This window comes from Rhinoderma darwinii, chromosome 1, assembly GCF_050947455.1.
Source record: "Rhinoderma darwinii isolate aRhiDar2 chromosome 1, aRhiDar2.hap1, whole genome shotgun sequence".
NCBI classification, from domain to species: Eukaryota; Metazoa; Chordata; class Amphibia; order Anura; family Rhinodermatidae; genus Rhinoderma; species Rhinoderma darwinii.
The window spans coordinates 563,010,878-563,035,603 of NC_134687.1; the positions used below are offsets into that span (position 1 = coordinate 563,010,878).

Genomic DNA, 24,726 nt, shown 5'->3' on the forward strand with positions numbered 1-24,726 from the left:
AACAGACCCTCAGCCCAGGACTCTCATCCGTCCACGTTTATTATACATTGACCTCGTTTGTCTAGTGGACTCTTCAGCGCCAGAAAAGAAAATATGTTGTTTCAATAAACAGTTCATAGTGACAAAGTTTATAGGAATGTCAAGTTTAACCCTTCCATTGCACATTGTATGATCCATGTATCCAATAGCTCAAATGCTGTACTGGAAAATGTAACTTTTTTTTGTTTACTTTTTCTATGTACAATGTAGGGTTGTTATCCTCTCGTCGTGTTACTATATTGCATTGCACAGTTCTATTTTGGCAATAACAGGTTAACATTTTCTAAAGGACAAATATGTTTACACTGCAGATAACTGATCTGTGTCTCCATGTAGTGTCTGCCAATAACTGGAGTTTGGAATAATGGGAGAAGGAGGTGGGGGATGAGCCCACAAATCAGAGAGAAGAAAACAGTCTGGGACAGGCACACCCATCATCCTATTTATATAAAAGATAGATCAGCAATGGGCATTAACAACAACTCACTTACCACAAGGATGGCACCAGCTGGAGCGAAGAGTGGCCAGGCCAAAAAAGTAAGTCACATATTCAGCTCTGCTATGTGCAGTTCCATGGACATATAGTAGGTTCTGTTTCTAGGCATCAGAGATCAAGCTGTTATACATATGAACAATCCTACTTACTGCTAGAACTGACTTTGTTCATCACCAACAAATCTCCTACAAAGTGATTGTCATGTAGTTCTAACTAATGAACACACAGGGATGTTGTAGGAAACGATAGGAATAGTAGTTCCCCTTAGTTCTGACTTTTTGTCTATGCCAAAATACATGTGGCTCGTTAATGGCAGGTCAGTCATTGTGTAAGTTTTAGAAAGTTGTGTATTTGTAACTGGTAAAATGTTTATTTCTACCACCATTGATGAGACTGGCATTTATATAGGGCTTCTTTCACACATCGATATGATGATCTTGTAGTTTAAATTGCCAGCAGTTTGTAAAAAAAATAAAAACCTGTAACATTTTATACATGCTTATTTTTCTGCCGTTTCCTCCTATAGAGAAGATATTAGAAAAATGTCACTTAGGGCATGCTGCGTTTTTTGTAAAAAAAACAAGCCAAAACGTAGCTGTGTAGTGCATTTTTGTATTTCAATATAGACTTTAATGTAACATCTGGGCATGCTAAAAAAACCTCCGTGTGTGAATCCATCCTAAGGGTAAGGCCACACGCTGCGGTCACGCTAGCTTTCGAATGGTTTCTTTAATTGTGCAGTCCATATATTGCAATATAAGCTTTATTTACTGTAATGCTAGTAAACCCCCAGGCAGTGGTTAGTCAGCTGAAGTCACAATGTGTGCTTAGAGCAGTTGTCACTACCCTTTTCCCAGATGAATGTGTTCTTCTCGCCTGGGGCAGAGGTTGAACAAAATATTTCTCAGCAGGGTAAAAATACTCATGTTAGAATTTTAAGGAGCATTTTTAGCCAAGTAAGAGTGTACCATTTGCAATAACTCAATTTAGTGCGACTACAGTGTTTACAGCACATGGTTTCTTTCTATCTAAAATTAGCTCGGCCTCATTTAGATGGCTGTAGGGCAGCCACATTTTAGTGGTGTAATGACCTGAGCGAACAGCCTCACTTGTATTAGACCTGCAGTTGGGCCTGGATTGCTGTCCCCGCTTGAGTCATTAGCCGTCTGAATGAGGCCATAGAAATGATAGCTACTAGCCGTTGCGTGTGTGTGTGTGTGTTTATTTATATATACAGTGAAGGAAATATTTGATCCCTTGCTGATTTTGTAAGTTTGCCCATTAAGGGCGGGTTCACACATGGCGGATTTTCACTTAAATTCCGCTGCGGACACTCCGCAGCGTTAATCCGCAGCGGAGCCGTTTCTCCATTGACTTTCACTTTAATTTCGCAGTGTTCGTTTACACGATGCGTACAATTCCGCTGCGGAGCATAGGCTGCGGAGCGGAATGTGGTGTCCGCAGCATGCTCTGTCTGTTGCGGAGCAGTGGCGGACTGGTTGCGGACTCATGGCGGAATTTCTCCATTGACTTCAATGGAGATTCTAAGTTCCGCAATGAAGTCCGCAGCTGTCATGCACATGTTATGTGTGGTGCGGAGCGTATTGGTTTTTTAACATGACATTTCTTCATTCTGGCTGGACCTATGTATTTCTAGGTCTACAGCCAGACTGAGGAAGTCAATGGGGCTCCCGTAATGACGGGAGCGTTGCTAGGAGACGTCAGTAAATAGTCACTGTCCAGGGTGCTGAAAGAGTTAAGCGATCGGCAGTAACTGTTTCTGCACCCGGGACAGTGACTACCGATCCCAATATACATGTATCTGTAAAAAAACATATAAGTTCATACTTACCGAGAACTCCCTGTTTCTGTCTCCAGGATGACGTTTCAGTGGAAGTGACGGCTGCAGCCAATCACAGGCCAAGCACAGGCTGCAGCGGTCACATGGACTGCCGCGTCATCCAGGGAGGTCGGGCTGGATGCCGAAGGAGGGACGCGTCATCAAGACAACGGGCGGTAAGTATGAATTTCTTTTACTTTCACTAGGGAAAGTGCTGTCCCTTCTCTCTATCCTGCACTGATAGGGAGAAGGGAAGCACTTTTCCTGCAGTCCGCAGCGGCCAGTCCGCATCAATTTTCTGCACATTTTGTGCAGATCCGCAGCCGTAATCCGCAACCCGGATTAGGTGCGGCATTGATGCGGACAGTTGCGGAGGAATTCCGCCATGTGTGGTCATGCCCTTAGAGTTCAGCCTCCACCAGACCAGTTACACGCTCCAAATCAACTGTCTTACATGGTCACCTGTATAAAAGACTCCTGTCCACAGACTCAATTAATCAGTCTGACTCTAACCTCTACAACATGGGCAAGACCAAAGAGCTTTCTAAGGATGTCCGGGAAAAGATCATAGACCTGCACGAGGCTGGAATGGGCTACAAAACCATAAGTAAGACGCTGGGTGAGAAGGAGACAACTGTTGGTGCAATAGTAAGAAAATGGAAGACATACAAAATGACTGTCAACCGACATCGATCTGGGGCTCCATGCAAAATCTCACCTCGTGGGGTATCCTTGATCCTGAGGAAGGTGAGAGCTCAGCCGAAAACTACACGGGGGGAACTTGTTAATGATCTCAAGGAAGCTGGGACCACAGTCACCAAGAAAACCATTGGTAACACATTATGCCGTAATGGATTAAAATCCTGCAGTGCCCGCAAGGTCCCCCTGTTCAAGAAGGCACATGTACAGGCCCGTCTGAAGTTTGCAAATGAACATCTGGATGATTCTGAGAGTGATTGGGAGAAGGTGCTGTGGTCAGATGAGACTAAAATTGAGCTCTTTGGCATTAACGCAACTCGCCGTGTTTGGAGGAAGAGAAATGCTGCCTATGACCCAAAGAACACCGTCCCCACTGTCAAGCATGGAGGTGGAAACATTATGTTTTGGTGGTGTTTCTCTGCTAAGGGCACAGGACTACTTCACCGCATCAATGGGAGAATGGATGGAGCCATGTACCGTCAAATCCTGAGTGACAACCTCCTTCCCTCCACCAGGACGTTAAAAATGGCTCGTGGCTGGGTCTTCCAGCACGACAATGACCCGAAACATACAGCCAAGGCAACAAAGGAGTGGCTCAAAAAGAAGCACATTAAGGTAATGGAGTGGCCTAGCCAGTCTCCAGACCTTAATCCCATCGAAAACTTATGGAGGGAGCTGAAGATCCGAGTTGCCAAGCGACAGCCTCGAAATCTTAATGATTTACAGATGATCTGCAAAGAGGAGTGGGCCAAAATTCCATCTAACATGTGTGCAAACCTCATCAACTACAAAAAAACATCTGACTGCTGTGCTTGCCAACAAGGGTTTTGCCACCAAGTATTAAGCCTTGTTTGCCAAAGGGATCAAATACTTATTTCTCTGTGCACAATGTAAATAAATATATATAATTTTGACAGTGATTTTCTTCTTTTTTTTTTTTTTTTTTTTTTTTTTTTTTAATATAATCTATCTCTCACTGGTAAAATTAACCTAGCCTAAAAATTCTAGACTGTTCATGTCTTTGACAGTGGGCAAACTTACAAAATCAGCAAGGGATCAAATACTTATTTCCTTCACTGTGTGTGTATGTATATATAATTGTATTTTTTTTTTTTCTCCTTCACGCGCTCCTACTAAGCTGCTTGTCACACATTGGTACCACTGCTTACTGGTTTAATGTGCACCTGGCTGACATTAATTTGGAGCTGCATTGGCTACTTAGTATGCGTATTAAATGAAATGCATAAGGCTGGGTTCACACGCACTATATATGGACGTAATTCGGGCGTTTTACACCTCGAATTACGTCTGAAAATACGGCTCCAAAGCACATTTTCACACATCCCTCCATAGACTCTCAACTATGGGGGATGCGTGACATCACGTCCCGCAGTGCTGAGCACCGATGCACCTCAGACGTGAGAAACTGTAGTTTTTCATGTCCGAGATGCGCAGAGCTCGTGTGAATCAGGCCTTACAGTAACCCTACAGCTCATCACCCTATAGCTCAGTACTAAAGAGATCTTCACCGCTAGAAGCGATGCTCTGAATGACCGGTAAATGGAGGTAAAATATGGCCTTATAGACTTCTTTGGGTGCCGTATCAAAGCTCTATACAACTTAGAGCTTGTATGGAGCTGTGATATGGGCAGGTGTGTATTTTTTAATTTTGTCACTTTTTTTTTTTTTTTTTTTTTTCCATATCTCCTATAATTCTGTCCTATTTATCCAGTAACACGTCAGAAGGAGCCCTGCAAACCTTTTTGTGTTGCCCCAGCTTTTTTGTAGACTCTAAGCAATGCTGACTGACTTGAAAAAGGCTGTTCTCTATGCATAGAGCAGAACTTGTCATGTGTTTTCTTGAATAAATAGTGGAGACCACATTTAATCTTTATCTCATTTCAGGGCCTATTGGAGCGTCTTGATGCAGGGGAAGTTGTTATTGGAGATGGGGGCTTTGTGTTTGCCTTGGAAAAAAGAGGTTATGTGAAAGCTGGACCCTGGACCCCTGAAGCTGCAGTAGAACACCCAGAGGCAGGTAGGTATCTGCCAGTCGTATAGAAAAATGACCCATGTAGAACGCCTAAGCCTTATTTATTTTGTTTTTTTTTAATACACTGACTGCTTCAAAGGAAAACTCTGCTGATGCATGACATTTTAAAATATTCTAACTTTTAAAGGGGTTTTCAGGGGGGGTTGAATGGCCTATTCTGAGACTGGTCGGTGTTGGCTCAGCAGTACCACGCACAGTTACATGTACAGACAAGCGGCTGTGCCTGGGTAAATTATTTTCTTCTGCTTAGCAGTAGGGAAAACCCTCTTTAAGGCTGGGTTCACACGACCATGTTACGTCCGTAATGGACGGAACGTATTTCGGCCAGAAGTCCCGGACCGAACACACTGCAGGGAGCCGGGCTCCTAGCATCATAGTTATGTACGACGCTAGGAGTCCCTGCCTCGCTGCCGGACAACTGTCCCGTACTGTAATCATGTTTTCAGTACAGGACGGTAGATCCACGGAGATAACTATGATGCTAGGAGCCCGGCTCCCTGCAGTGTGTTCGGTCCGGGACTTGCGGCCGAAATACGTCCGTCCATTACGGACGTAATGTGCTCGTGTGAATCCAGCCTAAGTTTTCATTAAAGAAAATGTTTACATTTTTTTTACTTATGTTGTACTGCTGTTTGGTTATATTTTATTGGTCGTTCAGGAATAAAGGTAAATCGGAATTCTTCTTGATACCAGTTATCGAAGAGCAGTGCATCAAGGAAGCTCCATGACCATTATCCAGTCAGGATGAAACTGTTAGGCTGGGTTCACACACCCTATTTACGGACGTAATTCGGGCATTTTAACCTCGCATTACATCCGAAAATACGGCTTCAAAGCGTCGGCAAACATCTGCCCATTCATTTTAATGGGCTTTACGATGTTCTGTGCTTACAGTAATTTTTTTTTTTATCTCCTGTAACGGAGGCTGCCGTGTGAACATACCCTTAGGCCCCATGCACACAACTGTACTTTTGGTCTATGTACAGGAAGGTGTCTGGGCTGTAGAAAGCAGGATATGTATAGTCTTCTTTTTTTTTTTTTTTTACTTTGCGGACCATGCTCCCATACTCTATAATGGGAGCATGGCCTGCAAATGCGGGTGACTGTAATCACGGACAGTGATTACGGGCACGGTCGTGTGCATGGGGCCTTAGGTCATGTAAATCTTCATATAATCTGTTTAGATTCTGTCCCTGCCTAAAAGTAATGTATAAATAAAGGAGGGCCTCATAGGTCTTCGCTCCTGGATCCAATTTTACTCTTGGCTTTAAAAATAAAGTTGCATCTGCAGCAAATCACTGAGCAAGACCTTTTTAAGTGAGATTTCATAGCTGACCTAGTCTGGGCTGGCTGACCATTTTTATGGGAGTTTTTAACTCTTGTGTTCAAAAGGGGTTCTTATGTGTCAGTTCACGTCGTCTAGTGTCTAGCATCTATGTATCGCTATTAATTTATTAAGAACCAATGATATAACTATATAGTTCAGGAAGGCTGGAATAAATGGTCACTGGCTCCTCATGAATGTTGTTGGCAGCCTTCATTAAGTGTAGTAGACAGGGTAACGGTATCAGAATTGCATTCTAAATCTTTTCTCTTACAGTACGCCAGCTGCACAGGGAGTTCCTCAGAGCTGGTGCAAATGTAATGCAGACGTTTACATTCTATGCCAGTGACGATAAATTGGAGAACAGAGGCAACTATGTGGCAGAGAAAATCTCAGTAGGTGCTGTTGACCTATGGAAAGATCTCGGCTTATTCAAATACCATGTTAAATTTATAACCATTTCTCTAATAATCCTTTGAGGTAGCAGTGACCTTTCACTATTAGCTGTCCCCAGCCATTTTTACTGTTATGCTCCCAACAATCTTTCAAAAATAGAATGTCGTGCACAGCTTCACCTGTACAACTGGTTACATGCTCTCTGCCTCCCTTGCCCACTCCACTATTTGTATACAGTCCCTGCCCTATTCAGCATCTATTGCAAAGATGGAACCAGGAAGGCAGCCCCCCAATTTGCATCCAGCTTAAACGGTCTTCCCCGTAGCTCATATACACTATCCCATGTTCTCCACATAGTCTCCCATAAACACACATACAACATCATTGGTCCTTATGTGTGTTTAAAGGTAGCCCATAAATGGCTCCCCTGTCTACAATACAGTGTACACCCTCCCTTGATAACACTAACTTGTCTCTCTTTGAGCTTTTGCCAATACGGCTCCTCATAGGTGTGGCTTTGCAAGCTACAGTCATGTGCACGATTCTGGAGTGATCGTGTCTAGAACATGCAATCAATATTTACAATCCGCAATTATTTGGTTTTACAATCCAAATTACATTGTGTCAAATTGCTCTCTAGGCCTTTGGAAATCTAAATCTAGGCAGGTTTGGGTATTAAGTGCATATACTACTTCACGTCCAGGGACCCATGTTCTGTAAAACCAGCCATGAGTGAAGGCTGCTATTTTGTGGGTTGAAACTGTGTAGTCCGTGAAAAAACGGGATCGGTTCTTGGTAAACTGACGAAGGGAACCTGTTAGCCACATTCTCGTAAAATAATTAACAAAACTGCTTTATATCTATTCATCTGTATAGACATGTGATTCAACACATACAGGCAATTGTATCTGAAGCAGCTTTATTAATGCTGACTTTATACTATACTGTAATCTTCACCAACTAATTCAATTAGCGGTCCTATTGTGAATTATTTTTTTATTTTTTTTGCTCCTTTTCAGGGCCAGAAAGTTAATGAAGCCGCATGTGACATTGCAAGGGAGGTTGCAAATGAAGGCGATGCATTGGTTGCAGGAGGTGTCAGTCAAACTCCTTCCTATCTAAGCTGCAAGAGTCAGTCTGACGTGAAGGCTATATTCCAAAAACAGCTGGATGTATTCGTAAAAAAGAACGTAGACTTCCTCATTGCTGAGGTAAAGTGATAGACATATATAGATCAGCAGTGATTGATCTTAAGTGCTGTAGGTGCTGATCACATGACTACTAATGGAGGCTGAGGGTATCTTCACACGCACTAATTACGGATGTAATTCGGGCGTTTTTGCCCTGAATTACGTCCGAAAATAGCGTTGACAAACATCTGCCCATTGAAAGCAATGGGCAGACGTTTGTCTGTTTACACGAGGCGTATATTTACGCGCCGCTGTCAAATGATGGCGCGTAAATAGACGCCCGCGTCAAAGAAGTGACCTGTCACTTCTTTGGCCGTAATTGGAGCCATTATTCATTGACGCCAATTACGTCCGTAATGGAGGCGGCGTTCAAGCGCCTGCACATGCCGTTACGGCTGAAATTACGGGGATGTTTTCAGGCGGAAACATCCCCGTAATTTCAGCCGTTACGGACGCTGTCGTGTGAACATACCCTCACTAGGACTTACTGCTACATAGACCAGTTCTAATGACTGGGTTCCTGTATAGAGGCTCCTAGGTAATGTGTCATTGATAATGTGGGGTGGTTTAGGATTTAAAATATGGATTTGAAGAACTTGTTGGGTTTTAACAAATCTTTATTTTTCCTTATGGGATCATGCCCTCCATGTTGGGAACCACCCGTCCCTAAAATTAGCTGGTATATGCCGGGACCTCACCGAGTAAATCCTTTTTTTTTTTTTTTGTTCAATTCGTTTTACTTTTTTAGATACAGCCATTCTGCATAGAGAATACAGAACTGTATCTAGTACTAAATCCATCAAAGGTGCACATACCCTTTAAGCTGATATAGGGGGCCTGAACAGAGGTTGACTCTAGTCATCAATGTACTGAAATAGATTTTTTTTTTTTTTTTTTTTTGTGGTGTTTCCTTTCTGTATCAGAATTATAACATTCTCTCTTTTCAGTACTTTGAACATGTGGAGGAAGCTGTGTGGGCAGTAGAAGTGTTAAAAGAGTCTGGAAAACCAGTTGCAGCCACATTATGTATTGGTCCAGAAGGAGACTTAAATGGTGTGACCCCTGGAGAGTGCGCAGTAAAGTTGGCAAAAGCTGGTAAGCCAGGATCTAACAACTAAAAATCGTTTAGACCATAAATTGTAACAGTGGCATTTTCTCTGTCCTGGAATATTTCACAATGGAAAACCTTTGTCATTAAAGAGGCTCTGTCACCAGATTTTCAAACCCCTATCTCGTATTGCAGCAGATCGGAGCTGCAATGTAGATTACAGTAAGGTTTTTTTTTTTGTTTGTTTTTTTTTTCAAAAACGAGCATTTTTGGCCAAGTTATGACCATTTTTATATTTATGCAAATGAGCCTTAAGTACAAGTGTGTGTGTACTTGTTTTACTAGCTGGGCGTTGTGAATGGAAGTGTATGATGCTGACGCATCAGCATCATCCACTTCTCTTCGTTAACACCCAGCTTCTGGCAGTGCACAGACACACAGCGTGTTCTCGAGAGATCACGCTGTGACGTCCCTTCCTGCATCGTGTCGGAAGAGCGAGGACACATCGACATCTGGCGACAGAGGGTACAGTTGATTCTGCAGCAGCATCGGCGTTTGCAGGTAAGTCGATGTAGCCTCTGTCGCCTGGTGCCGATGTGTCCTCGCTCGTCCGACACGATGCAGGACCTGGGGCAGGAAGTGACGTCACAGCGTGATCTCTGGAGAACACGCTGTGTGTCTGTGCACTGCCAGAAGCTGGGTGGTAACTAAGAGGTGGATGATGCTGATTTGTCAGCATCATACACTTTTTTTTATTCACAACGCCCAGCTAGTAAAACAAGTAAAAACGCCCAGATGTACACACAATACACGCCCACTTGGACATAACTTTAAACACGCCCAGTTGTACTTAAGAAAGGCTCATTTGCATAAATATAAAAATTGTCATAACTTGGCCAAAATGCTAGTTTTAAAAAAAAAACTTTACTGTAATCTACATTGCAGCGCCGATCTGCTGCAATACGAGATAGGGGTTTGAAAATCTGGTGACAGAGCCTCTTTAAGACCTGGCAGACGGTCACACAAATCTACTTGTATTTGCACAACCTTTATATCGGAGTCGAGACATGACTGGTATTTTAGCCAGATTTCTGATGACACTGCATGGCTTATTTTCAATGGTAATATTTTGAAATGAACAGTTATTCCTATTATATTGTCTGCATAATGTGAACTCCTACAGGTGCCTCCGTGGTTGGCGTCAATTGCCATTTTGACCCAATGACCTGTGTGGCAACAGTGAAGCTGATGAAGGAAGGTTTGGCTGCAGCCAATGTCAAGGCTCATCTGATGACACAACCGCTTGCATATCACACACCCGACTGTGGAAAGCAAGGTTTCATTGACCTGCCAGAGTTTCCTTTTGGTAAGTGCAAAGATTAATGCAATATTAGTGCAGTGATTCAGTAAATAAGTGGTATCTGTGTAAATAGAGTCTGTACGTAGGATGACAAAAAAAATAATATTTTTGCGTTCCAATGAAAACACGTTGCCTGGAAGAATAGTGGGACCATAACTGAAAGCCTTTTTAGTGGCCATTGTATCAGCTGCAGTGTAGGACACCCCTTTGTCGAATCCATACCTTGGAGAATTCAGGCTGATCTGAGGTCAAAGTGCTGAAAACTTTCTTTGTAACTTCTATCTATGCTGGGTAATGTGGTTGCTGCGAATTTGACAGCTGCACAATCATGCTGTTAATGTGAATCCTGTCAAAGATATTCTATTATTGAGATCTGTTGACTGTGCCGGCCATTCGAGTACCCAAAACTCATTGTCCGCTTCTTGAGGCCAACTTAATATTTGACCAATTGGACCATGACACATTATCCTGCTGATATTTGCCACTGGATAGCCAGACTATGGCCATAAATAAGTGCACATAGTCAGCTATAATGCCTAAGTAGACTATGGTGACTGACTAATACTCTACTGGTATTAAAGGGCCTAATATTCACCAAGAAAACCTTCCCCACATTATACCACCACCAGTCTGAACTATTGACACACGCAAGACAGATTTATGTATATTGGTTTGTACCACAGTCTGACCCCCATCTTGTTTGGTTCAGCAGAAAACCATATTTATAATGCCTGGTAATGTTTTCCTGTCTTAAACTGGCAGGTTTTTGTATCTGGCCACAAATAGAACCCTGTGTCAACTCCGGATTGTCCTAATCTATAGACTAAGGTTTGATGTACTGAATGTTCCGAGATGTTCACACTGCTGTAGTAACGCATGGTTAATGGAGTTACTGATTCCTTTAGATTAGCTTCAACCCGTCTAGCCATTTCCTCTGATCTCCTATTGACTTTCTTTGTTTAGTCCCTGTCCCCCCCCCCCCCCCCCAACTCCCCTCCCCAACATACATAGCCCTCTATATCTGTTTTGTGCACCATTCCCTAGATACTGGCTGTGAAAGTCAACAATTTCTGGTATACTCGCAACCTTCTGCAGCACTAACAATCATTCTATGATCAAATCTGATCGCTTATATGCATGAGCAAGTATATTCACAAGTGGTCACTATAGTAGGTATAATTCTGTTACAAGATTCTGACGTAGGTGGGGGCACAGTGGGTGAACAGTGTAAAAATGTTAACTGCATATTAAGTGATCTTAAGATCTACAAACAGATGACAAAAATATCATACCATCTTCTCACCCAACCCATTCAAGAAAAATTACTTATAGATTGAGCTGAAATATATATAATATAATTTCAGCTCAAATATATATATATATATATATATATATATATATATTCAGTGTCTTTGCTGAAGATCTAGCGATGGAATTGCATTTTCATAAGTAAATTTATATCTAGCATTGGGGCTGGATATTGCTGGTAGGGATTAATAACGCCTCCAACATAATATTTGCTGTTTTGCAGAAACTGGTTTTTCTGCAGAAATGTGAACTTAATCAAAGATTTACAAAGCAAGAAAATGGAGTACATAGCGTTCACTAAATTATGTATTCCACTTCTTACACTTACCTTGACCGTTTTAATGCAGTAAATCTCTAAAGGCCTAGAGGAGATGTGCTATCTTTTTGGATGTGTACACTAGCCATTAAGTGGCATAAAGAGAAATGTATCGATTGTGCCTAGTATGTATCGAACATGCCTGGCACTTGGATAAATGTACCTCCAATATATGCATCCTATGACTATGTGGGGTATACACCAATCTTTCTAGGTACTAGTCCATAAACCTGTTACTAGGTGTACAATGTTTACATTCAATGTACACTATTTTTGCAGTGATAAAATAAAGTGCATTGTTGGTTAACCTATATAATCTATATTTTCAGCTCTGGAGCCACGAATTGTGTCAAGGTGGGACATACATAAGTATGCCAGAGCAGCCTACAATCTTGGAGTGAGGTACATTGGTGGCTGTTGTGGGTTTGAGCCATACCATACCAGAGCTATTGCCGAAGAGCTGGCTCCAGAAAGAGGATTCTTACCACCTGGTTCAGAGAAGCATGGCAGCTGGGGAAGTGGCCTGGAAATGCATACTAAACCCTGGGTTAGAGCAAGGTATGCTATCAGATGTCACATTGCTATATATCTCGTCGTATGAGGTATGCAAGTGCTCTACACTATGTATTTCAATGATGGTCTAAAGCACTTATTAATATGGCACAGAAGTACTAGTCTTTGCAGATCACTAAATAAAACCACTTGAAGAGGCTCTGTCACCAGATTATAACTTGACCATCTCCTACATAATCTGATCGGCGCTGTAATGTAGATAACAGCAGTGGTTTTTATTTTGAAAAACGATAATTTTTGAGCAAGTTATGAGCTAGTTTAGATTTATGCTAATGACTCTCAATGGACAACTGGGCGTGTTTTTACTTTTTAACAACTGGGTGTTGTACAGAGAAGTGTATGTGGCCGACCAATCAGTGTCCTACACTTCTCATTGTTCCAGCCCAGCGTGATCCACAGCACAGTGTGATTGTGCAGTGAAAGAAGCTGGGCTGGAACAATGAGAAGTGTAGGACACTGGTCAGCCTCATTGAGAAAGTAATCAGCATAAATCTAAACTAGCTCATAACCTGCTCAAAAATGATCGTTTTTCAAAATAAAAACCACTGTTCTCTACATTACAGCGCCGATCAGATTATGTAGGAGATGGTCAAGTTATAATCTGGTGACAAAGCCTCTTTGTTAAATCATCCTTTCATGCACTTGGACAAACTCAAGGGCATCTGTAAAGGATCTGCCAGGTACTACGTCTGTGTATACTCCCGGGATTAATCAGTCGACACCTGAGGCCAGACCTCCTGAGCCTGTCACCCTGGTTGGTGGGAGCCGGTGTCAGTCTAAGAGGTCTGGCCTCAGGTGTCGACTGATTAATCCCGGGAGTATACACAGACGTAGTACCTGGCAGATCCTTTACAGTTCCCTGCCTACTAAGATTAAATATCCTACCCTTAGGAAACGTCAGCTTGAACGTTTCAATGTTTTCCCCTCTGACTTCCCTGCGATTCCCCCCGAGGTCACGTCTCCTCGCTCTTCCACGGAGGACTCTGAGGTACCTATGCAACTCGGGGCCTCCATGTCCCCTCGAACGTAGTAAACCCGCAGGTGTCGACTGATTAATCCCGGGAGTATACACAGACGTAGTACCTGGCAGATCCTTTACAGCATCGCACAAAGGTCTCTACAGTGACCAATGTAAACGAACAGTGGCTGTCAATGAATCGTGCTGAGGGTCCTCTAAAGCTGTGTCACCCCGGCACAGGTTTGCAGAGTTAAAGTAGTTCTATCATGACTTTATTGACTGTATTAGTGTAGTTCTGTACATTTGGCAAGCTGCACTCGGCTTGGCACTACAATGCTAAGTTTGTATTGTCCGTTAATACAGTCCCCAAGCCAGAGTCTTGGAGCATTTATGTTCACATTGAAATCTATAGCCTTTACATAGGCTGTTCAGATTGGGATCCCCTACAACTACCCCGTCATTAATGTAAATGGAACCACTATTCCTGGTCTCTGTGACATTCCTAACCTGGTGTTAAGGAGCCTCTGGCTTGCACGGGGGAGGATTAACCAGATGGATTCTTGCGGGGGTAGATTAGTTTGGTGGTTGCATTTCTATTGGCATTAATGTTCTCCATATTGGCTGAACTAAAATTCATGTGAATTTAACCTTGCTGATGCCCTATTGACAACCCTGAGTATTAAGGTTTTAATACCTCCAGTCCTCCATTTCATGAATAGTGGTCAAGGCCACAACTATAGAGGTTACTGTTAAATAAAAATTTGACTTGTGTAACGTGTATCAAATTGTTTTTGTATGACAGGGCTAGGCAGGACTATTGGGAGAAATTACACCCTGCTTCAGGGAGACCTTATTGTCCTTCCATGTCAAAGCCCGATGCCTGGGGAGTGACCAAAGGAGATGCTGAACTGATGCAGCAGAAAGAGGCGACTACTCAACAACAGCTTAAAGATTTGTTTTCAAAGTAATCCTTCAAATCAAACTAGATATTCATCTCCTATAAGATAATGCTTATTTTTTTTTTTTAACAATCCAAGCAACCAGCCAGATGTTAATGGTAATTTCTATCTTTGGTAGAAGAAAAAGTCAATCAGTATGACATTTATGTCTAGGCGATAGAAGCAGACAGGTCACTGCCTACCACAAGACCAGCAAACTCCTCCTCTGCTGCCACAAACATTCCAACTCCGCACAAATAAGAGAACACAATAACAAATAAATGCATGGATCATAGTCCAACTTGCCAGAAAAAAAAACTTTTCAACAGAATGGACTCCCTTTTCTAGATTAAAACCTCTATCCACTGCCCTATGTAAGATGTACTACAGACCTCTACTGAGAGGGGTTCCAATCTAGGTCGGCTGCATAATATATCCCCAAAATCATGAAAAAGCGATGGGGGGGGGTTCATCTTATGTCCAAGGTGGATAAGGATGTGGTGGTGTCAACCCACAAGTGAGCCCCATTTTGATCTTTGCTATGCGGCCCTCTGGCATGTGTATGCTAATAAATACAATTGAATGTCAAGGATCAGTTATTGGGATGAAGAGGAAATGAGCCCTAAACATTATCTCTTATAAATGGGTGTCTTTGTAGTAATCGGACCTGCAAGAACGTGTCCCTGCTGAGGGCTCAATGTGGAAGAGCATATTAAACAGAATACTACTCATCCCTGACTGGCAGCAGTTGACCCTTTTTTTTTTTTTTTTTTTTTGGACACAATTGCACGTTGGAGGCCAGGTCTATCAGTGTCTGTATGTAGTCTACTGATGTAAAGGGGCCTGTCTTGATGATGCGTTCATATTTACAAATAGATCAATGCCGTCTTGACTAAAAATGTAGTACATGCCAGTAATTCCTATTTTACATACCATAATTCCATCTGAGAATATGTATTGTTTGCAATGCATCAAATAAAACTTTAAATGCATTATTGTGATGTTTTCTTGTAGTGGTGTGGTTTGTTTTTATTTAAAACAAAAAATTTATATATTCACTGGTGCAACTTTTGTTTGAGCCAGCGCTAAGATCCTGACTGACGTTCAATTTGGACAACATTTGTCTGAGTCAAACAAATATATTTTTTTTTTTTTTTGTATGCGCTAGCTATTAATTCCTGACTTCTGTCAACGGATTTGGTGTTATTGCTCTATTTTAGGACCATTTCTCCTTGTGAACATAATGTTGCTTACCTCACAACCCTTCCAACCATCCTTTTCCCCACAGGGCAATAATTCTCGTAGGTCTTGTTCCCGGTTTTTCTTTGGAACACTATTATTGTAAGGCTATGTTCACACCTGCATTGTAGTATTCTGTTCTGCTCCATCAGAGGAGCAGAACAAGTTAATAACAGAAGCAACCGGTCTGTTGCACGATGGCCACCACCAGTTTTACCAGGGACAATAGTACAGCGTTCTGCGCTATTGTCTCTAATCTTGGCCGGCTCTGCGACGGAGGCACCTTTTAACGCAGTTGTGAACGAGGCCGATCTTACTATTGCCGCTTCAGATTACCATGGTGAGCAGAATTGTTTCAAGCACAGCATGCACCGTCCATAAAGTGAATTATTGACCTGTGATTTCCAATTTTATGTCCAACGTGAGATTATTCAAGTCTTTGCAGGCGCAATGAATATACACTGGGGCAGTTTTCTGTGTAGTCGTGTGGCACATGCTACTTGCATGTCCTTTAGCTGAGTGCGCCAGACCTTTTTCATGCAATGCTCAACACTGTAGTTCATAATTGTATAATATGGGCATGATTTTGGCTTGTGTTAATGTGACACATTTTGCGCATATCGTGGCACAGACATCTGTTGCAAACTAAAACAGCTCCAAGGTGGTTTAACCCCCTTAACACACCTTGACATAACTGTACATTATGGTTTGCCCTGTCTTAAGGCACCGTAAAGTACAGTTACGTCTTGGTGCTTTTCTGTCACCATGTCAAAAGACGTGACAGAACAGTGATATCGGCAGTCAGACAACCAATAGTCAATGGGATGCGTTGGGGAGACCGATCACAGCGCCAACCGCGAACGTGGTGATTGGACAGTAGTGACAAACTTCTGCATGGTTACCTCACAAGTTGGGGAGCCATGCTAGCCGATCAGCTATTGGCAACAGGAGGCCTAATAACCACCTCCTGTCTGCCGTGTACAGAGGCCCTTTCCAGATGCAGGGCCTAAAAGGCTTCCGCCCGAAGATAGCGCAGACTCCTCTTCTGAGCATGCTGCCATCAGCCGCACATGACACGTATGTTACAGGTGATACACTACTGTAACGACAGAACGAAGCTAGCGCCGATCCCTGCCTTTAACCCCTTAGATGGCGGTATCTTAGTGGTTTCTAGCTGACCGGCATCGCTGCTATGTGATCGCAGGGGTGCTGATCATTGCTATGGTAAACAGTGGCTGCCTGATCTGCCACGTACAGAAGCCCATTAGGCCCTGCACAGAGGCGTAGCCTACTAGGCTTGCTGTAGGTGAATAACTAACAGCTCTAATACACTGCACTACCCACATAGTGGGGTCTCCCACTGTTTTGGTCCTGCAGGGGCTTTGCAAATGTGACATGGCACCTGAAAACCATTCCAACTAAATTTGAGCTCTAAAAGCCAAATGGTGCTCCTTCTCTACTGAGCTGTGCTGTGGGGCCAAAGAGCAGTTTATTACCACATACAGGGTATTGCTGTAATCAGGATAAATTGCTTTTCAAATGTTGGGGTGGTTTTTTGCCTTTTTATGCCTTGTAAAGATTGAACATGTCTACATTTTATTGGGAAAAAAAAAATGTAGATTTTTCACTACCTAATTCAGGGGTTTCAAGCTCGGCCGGGTAAGTGGGCCACATTTAGAAAAAATGGAAAGTTGACGGGCCGCATTACTTTCAAATTTGATGCAATGCAAAATTGATGTTAAAAAATTAGTTATTTGAACTACTATAACACTATTCCTATAATAATACTGCTAGGTTTAAAATTAGAGAGAATTCTCCACGTGCTTATTTCAACAATCCAGTTTAAGTGTCACTAAATGAAGTCCAGCGGCTCAGTTCGCAGCGTTTGGCAGACACACATGTCAAGATTGGGCAGTCCCTTTTAAGATGCTGCCGCAGTGCCCTCTGTGGGTGCTGCCGCAGTGATGTCAGGGGCTTGACCAGAGCTGGAGTCCCAGAGCAGAGCCGCTTCTAGCACTCTTCCTGTGCTCCTGTCATCACTGGGACTCCTGCTCTGGGGAAGCCCCTGACATCATTGTCGATGTATGGACAGCGATGTCAGAGGCTTCCCCAGAGTCCCGAGGCAGAGACTATACTAGCGCTCTGCCCGGGGCTCCAGCTCTGGGGATGCCCCAGACATCATGTGTCCAAACATGGACACCGATGTCAGGGATTTCCACAGAGTCCCGGAGCAGAGCCGATACTAGCGCTCTGCCCGGGTCTCCGGCTCTGGGGAAGACCCTGACACACTCCATATATGGACAGCGATGTCAGGGAATTCGACAGTCCCGGAGCAGAGCCTATACTAGCGCTCTGCACGGGACTCTGGCTCTGGGGAAGCCCCAGACATCACTGTTCATATGTGGGTCTGTGTCCCGCGGGCTGCAGATGACAGCCCCAGGGGATGCGTGCTTGAGACCCCTGACCTATTTCTACTAAATTTAGCAAAAAACCTGTTGGGTCAAAATACTCACTATACCCCTTGATAAATTCCTTCAGGGGTGTAGTTTTCCAAATGCTGGCTTTATTTTTTTTCCTCACTGTTTTGGTACCACAAGACCTCTTCAAACCAGACATGGTGCCTAAAATATATTCTAAGGCTGGGTTCACACAACCTATTTTCAGACGTAATGGAGGCGTTTTACGCCTCGAATTATATCTGAAAAAACGGCTGCAAAACCATGCCAAACATTTGCCCATTACTTTCAATGGGTCTTACAATGTGCTGTGCCGACGAGCTGTCATTTTACGCGTCGCTGTCAAAAGACGGCTCGTAAAATTACAGCCTCGTCAAAAGAAGTGCAGGACACTTCTTGGGACGTTTTTAGAGCAGTTTTCTCAGACTCCAATGAAAACCCGCTCCAAAAACGGCCGTGAAAAACGCGAGTTGCTCAAAAAACTTCTGAAAATCAGGGACTGTTTTCCCTTGAAAACAGCTCCGTATTTTCAGACGTTTTTTGTTAAGCGTGTGAACATACCCTTATAAAAAGGAGGCCCAAAAATCCACTCGGTGCTTCTTTGCTTCTGAGGTTGATGCTTCAGTCCACTAGCACACTAGGGCCACATGTGGGATATTTCTAAAAACTGCAGAATCTGTGCAATAAATATGAGTTGTGTTTCTCTGTTAAAATGTTCTGTGTTACAGAAAAAAATGGTTTAAAACGGATTTTCTGCAAAAAAAAAAGAGATTTGTGAATTTCACCTCCGCTTTGCTTTAACCCCTGTGAAATGCCTAAAGGGTCAAGAAACTTTGCAAATGTTGCTTTAAACTCTTTGAGGATTCAGTTTTTAAGATGGGGCGATTTTATAGGGGGGTTTCTAATATATAGAGCCCTCAAAACCAAGTCCGAACTGAACTGGTCCCTAAAGAAAGGCTTTTGAAATTTTCTTGAAAATGGGAGAAATTTCTTTGTAACATCCTAGAAAAATAAAAGCACTATAAAAAAAAACCGATGCCAACATAAAGTAGACATATGGTAAATGTAAACTAGTAACTATTTTGTGTGGTATTAATATCTGCCTTAGGCTGGGTTCACACGAGCGTGGCGTTTTTGTGCACGTAATAAACTCAACGTTTTGCGTGCGTTGTAGTTGCGTGTGGCATGCGTTATGGCTGCGTTGTTTTTTTACGTGCGTATGGCATGCGTTTTTTACGCGCGTAATAAAAACTGAGGGTGGAGTAATGGAGAGAACAGCCTACAAAGAGGCACCCTTCTCCAACACCTGCTTGATGTGAGCACATGTTCGCATCCTTTTGGCACCTTGCAAACTACTTTTGGAGGTGTAGGGTGTTTCTTGCCTTGTTTGCATCTATAAAACCAACATTATGCCCTTGACTCCGCTGGGCCGTGTGCTGATCTCCTGGATGGTTTCTCGTCGATTTGGTGAGCGCCGACCCATGCTTCAGGAGGGAACCTGGAGAAGAGGGAGGATTTGGGTTCATCCTCTTGTGGCCCAGCGCACCTCGAAAGGGCATTTTCATACTCTCTATGATGACCTTCGCAGCCACCCCGAGAAATTTTGGTCGTTTTGCCGCATGTCTATGTCGACATTTGATATTCTGCTGGCCCAGATCCGACCAGGAATCGCCTACCAGGACACAAACATGCGGCGCTGCATTTCCCCCGAGGAGCGACTCCTTGTGACGTTAAGGTATGTGTGTTTTAAACAATTCCAGCTTACAGGATGGTGTGTGGGGGTCATGTCCTACCTGAAGTTTCAGTGTGTTTTGTCTTTTTTTTTAATCTCCCATGTAGATTTCTTGCTACAGGAAACCGCTACCATGCCTTGCATTTTGAATTCCTTCTGGGAGTGAGCACAATTTCTGGCATTGTCACAGGCACCTGTGTTGTGCTGTGGCAGAGATTAAAGCCCACAGTGATGCCTCAGCCCACGACAGAGCCACTGGCTTTCCATTTCGGATGATTTTCTCGCCACCACCCAATTTCCTAATTGTATTGGTGCCCTAGACGGGAAGCGCATTCGTGTCAAGAAGCCCCCCCACTCTGGATCCAGATACTATAATTACAAACAGTTTTTTTTCCATAGTCTTGTTGGCCTTGGCCGACAGTAATTATTGTTTTACCATTGTACACATTGGCTCCTATGGAAGCTCTGCGGATGCCCGCATATTTCGCAAATCTAGAATGGGCCATCGTCTTATGGTCAATCAACTTTGTGCCGGAACCGAGCCTCCTGCCTGGCTCGCGAGGACCACCAGTCCCTTATGTAATTGTGGCAGATGAGGGTTTTGGCCTCACAAGCCAAGTCATGCGTCCGTTTGCTAGACGGGGCTTGGATGACCGTCGGCGCATCTTCAATTACTGGCTAAGCCGAGCACGAAGATGTGTGGAATGTGCATTTGGCATTGTCAACCAAATGGCGGGTTTTTCTCACCACAATGCAACTGATGTCACAAAATGTCACCCGTGTCATACAAGCGTGTGTTGTTCTTCATAATTTTTGCCGCATACATGACGGCGGTTGTGATGCAGAATATATTCGCCTAAATGTTTCAACATCAACCATTCCGCACCAAATTCCACTCGGAAGGGCTCAAACATCTGGTATTCGAGTATGCAACATATTTGCCCAATATTTTGACAGCCCCGATGGAGCACTGCCATGGCAGGAGGATGTTCTCTGAAGGGTGTCCTAGTGGAGATTAGTGGCCCAATGTATCATTTGTTCTTTGAATTTTGCGTAATTTGAGGTGGGGATTTTAGTATTACGGACTCGCAAGACTTGAGGACCCTTGACGTGGGTTGCGAGCTTATATCTTTGGTGGTTTTGCTGTTTTGTTTTCATGTCCTAAACGAAATAGCATGTGAGGCACATTGGCTTATCCAATGTTCACAAATACAAATACAAAGCCAAAAGTCATTCGCCTGGACTTTCTCACAGCACTGCAATGCAGCAGAGCAGAGCATGAGGAATTGAGAAAAACCACAAAAGATACACTAATACCTCAATAATGGCATGCTACTATCTCGGGACGTGGCCATAATGTTCCAACGTTACCTAAAAGGACGTGTTGGGGAACCTGGGTTCCAGCACATAGATGGAGGCAAACACAACCAATTTTACGGCAAAACAAAAACACACTTTATTGTGTAATGTGGAAAACGCACTTTAAACATAAACAAGCAGGGAAAAAAAACCTTAAAAACGCATCAACATGATGCAAAATTAACCTACTCGTTCTTCTCGGTTTAGCTCACAACAACGAGCACACCATAATCTGCCGACACAGCGCTACAACTCCTGATATCTGTGTGATGGGGAGTGATAGCTTTGCATTTCAGCACCTCTATGCTGTCCCTGTGCCTGCTGAGGATGTTCTTCAACAGCATAGTGGTGCTGATACAGAGTGTTGAACCCTGCCGGGGGGCCCTGGGCAAAGGGTTGCTGGGGTCTGCCGTAGGGTGCGAAAGGTCGGCCCCGAACCACCACATGACCAGGTGACATTATGCTCACCATTGGCCGCTGGTGCTGTGGCCGGGGAAAGGGGTTGGCAGGCTGGGAAGGGAGAGGTGCAGTGGAGGGCACTGATTCCTCAGGCAATCCACGCCAATGCTCTATTACCTGGAAGCACTAACGTGGATTGTTAGGAGGAGTGGCGGAGTCAATGATGGCAAGGATAGAGCCTTGGACGCGCGCCGTCAGGTACTCGCCTGAGTAGCGGCGCTATGCTCCGGCCAAACGCGTCACAGGCGTCCTTCCTCAGAACAGCGGCGGAGGTACTCCAGGACTCGGGAGTCCACGTTGGCACCTGTTGTGGCAACCTGGCTGCGCTGGCGCCTGGCTGGTGGCGTCCGGGGATTGTCGACGTCCCGTGGCAGCTGGTGTTGGCTGCTTGACTGGGTGGCTGCTTGTGGTGCCGTCGACTCTGGGGTCAAGGGCAGCACGGGATGTTGTTCCGGGGCCGGCTGCGACTCCTCATGGCCAGCCTCCTCCTCGGTGTCGAGAAGATTATCACTGCATCTGCCAGAAACATTTTGCGTTACTCCTTTTAACATGGGCACAACGGACCAACAACCATTTTTGGCTGATTTTTAAGTGACCACACACATGTCTTCAAGGTACAGTCAGTACTTACGACCGCATCTCCATAATGTCCTTCAGGAACATTAGTTGTTTGGTGTAGATGTATTGGCGCTTTTTGGGCACGCCGTCCCCACTTCGCCCTCTGCTTCCGAATTCCCTCCGGAATTTATCCCGACAGCTCCTCCACCGGGTTTTAACATCATCAACTGGACATAGGAACACCAAACAAAAAAACAAGGTCACCAGGTGACATCACTGAAAACGGCACTTGTCCGAAACGTCGCGATTCCTTAAACACCACTAAACATTATACACCTGCCTAATGATGCTGTGACACACCCGCGACCAAGCACAGTAGGAACATGTGAAACACAAGGAAATACACTACAGAATGGGCGATTGCATTAGCATAAATACAGATCTGCACTTACCTAGGCTCTTGCGGTCTCTTGTGGTGCTTTTATCCCACTCCTGTCCGAATAGGCTCTGCACGAGCTCATCCTAGCCAACCTCCTTGCCCGTGCGGTCGTGGTAGGCCTCTGCGCGTGTGTTCCACAACTGTGGCCTCTCATGGACCAAGCAGATGAGCTTTTCCACATCGCACGCACGTGGCATTGCAGCAGATGTCGTTTTGAACTGTGCGCATGTGCCCAACAAGTGAAAACCCACTTCCTGGTTTGTGCTTGTTTTGTCTAGTTTGGTCAACTCATTTACATAGGCTTAACAAGTGTTGCGTGAAAAACGCTGTGCGTACGGAGGTGCTTCCGTGTGCCGTGCGTTGTTTTCACGCACCCATTGACTTCAATGGGTGCGTGATGCGTGGAAAACGCAGAAAGAACGGACATGTCGTGAATTTTTCGCAACGGACCAACGCTGCGTAAAAATCACGCACGTGTCTGCAAGGCCCCATAGACTAATATAGGTCCGTGCGACGCGCGTGAAAAGCACGCGCATTGCACGGACGTGATTCCCGTTCGTCTGAATAAAGCTTTACAAAGAAGATACACTTAAATTTATAGAAATGCTAATTTTTATAAATTTTTGCTAAATTTTGGTGTTATTCCACAAATAAACACTGAATGTATCGACCAAATTTTAACACTAACTTAAATTACAATATGTCACGAGAAAACAATCTCAGAATTGCTTAAAAAATAAAAGCATTCCAAAGTCATTACCACTTATAGTGAGTGACATGCAAGATTTGAAAAAATTGGCCTGGTGCATAAGGCTAAAACAGGCTTTGTCCATAAGGGGTTAAACTTAGACAGAAGTGTCTAAAGATGTGGCAAATTTATTATTCAGCATGTGCCGCAGTGATACATTTGGCGCATCTTGTCTAATTCTAAGCTGTCTAAATTTAAGACTCTTAGTAAATCTGCAATTTGTCACAAAAACACAAATCAAGCTACAGTCGGACTTATTCAACGGTTATATAATATTTATTTGTTGCATACTAACTGATATAAGCTGGTAAAAGGTTATAACGTAGTTTTTTCCCCAATTACTTTATATAGTAAGTAAACGCTGCCATCATGGGGATATCGACTGTACTGCAAGCAAAACTTTGTAGGTTGTAAGGGCCAGTTCACACAGTTTTTTTTTTACGCGTTTTTTGATGTGGAAAAACCGTCTTGCGGGAAAAAGAAGCGACATGCCCTATCTTCGTGCGTTTACGTCTCTGACCTCCCATGGACATCAATGGGAGGCAGAGAAAGCATATTTCGCTGCGTTTTTTGCCCGTGGCGCTCAATGGCCGCGGGCAAAATCTGCCACGAAAAACGCCGTGAAAGATCAAAATCTGCTTCAAAATTCCCGACGAAACTTTGAGGCAGAATTTTCTGCCTGCAAAAAACTCAGTGTGAACATAGCCTAAGGCCGGATTCACAAGAGCGTGTGCGCTTTGCGTGCGCAAAAGGTACATAACAGCTCCGTGGGTCATCACCATATGATGCGTGCTTTTCGCGCAGCCACCATCATTATGACACTCTGTCTGTATGTTTGTAAACAGAAAAGCACGTGGTGCTTTTCTGTTTTGAATCATAATTTTTACTGCTGTTGCGCGAATCACGCACGTCACACGGAAGTGCTTCCGTGTGCTGCGTGTGATTTTCACGCACCCATTGGTGCATGATGCGCGAACAACGCACAAATATAGGACATGTCGTGCGTTTCAGACGCTGCGTGAAACTCACGTACAGTCTGCATGGCCCCATAGACGAACATAGGTTCGTTCGAGGCGCGTGAAAATCACGTGCGTTGCACGGATGTATTACACGTTTGTCTAAATAAGCCCTAAAGCTGTTTCCAAAGTCTCAGGAGCAAATAATCAATGTTTACTCACACTAAACAGAAGATTAATGG

At 43.8% G+C, this 24,726-nt stretch overlaps 1 protein-coding gene across 1 annotated transcript; it reads left to right on the forward strand.

The window, feature by feature from the left end:
• Positions 1-468: 468 nt before the first annotated feature.
• LOC142661320 (betaine--homocysteine S-methyltransferase 1) lies at positions 469-15,530 on the forward strand. The gene is made up of 8 exons (XM_075838747.1): positions 469-576; positions 4,980-5,112; positions 6,728-6,846; positions 7,867-8,058; positions 8,985-9,132; positions 10,269-10,451; positions 12,399-12,627; positions 14,403-15,530. Exons 1-8 carry the CDS (start codon positions 505-507, stop codon positions 14,566-14,568), a joined length of 1,242 nt encoding a protein of 413 aa, XP_075694862.1. The 5' UTR covers positions 469-504; the 3' UTR covers positions 14,569-15,530.
• Positions 15,531-24,726: the final 9,196 nt, after the last annotated feature.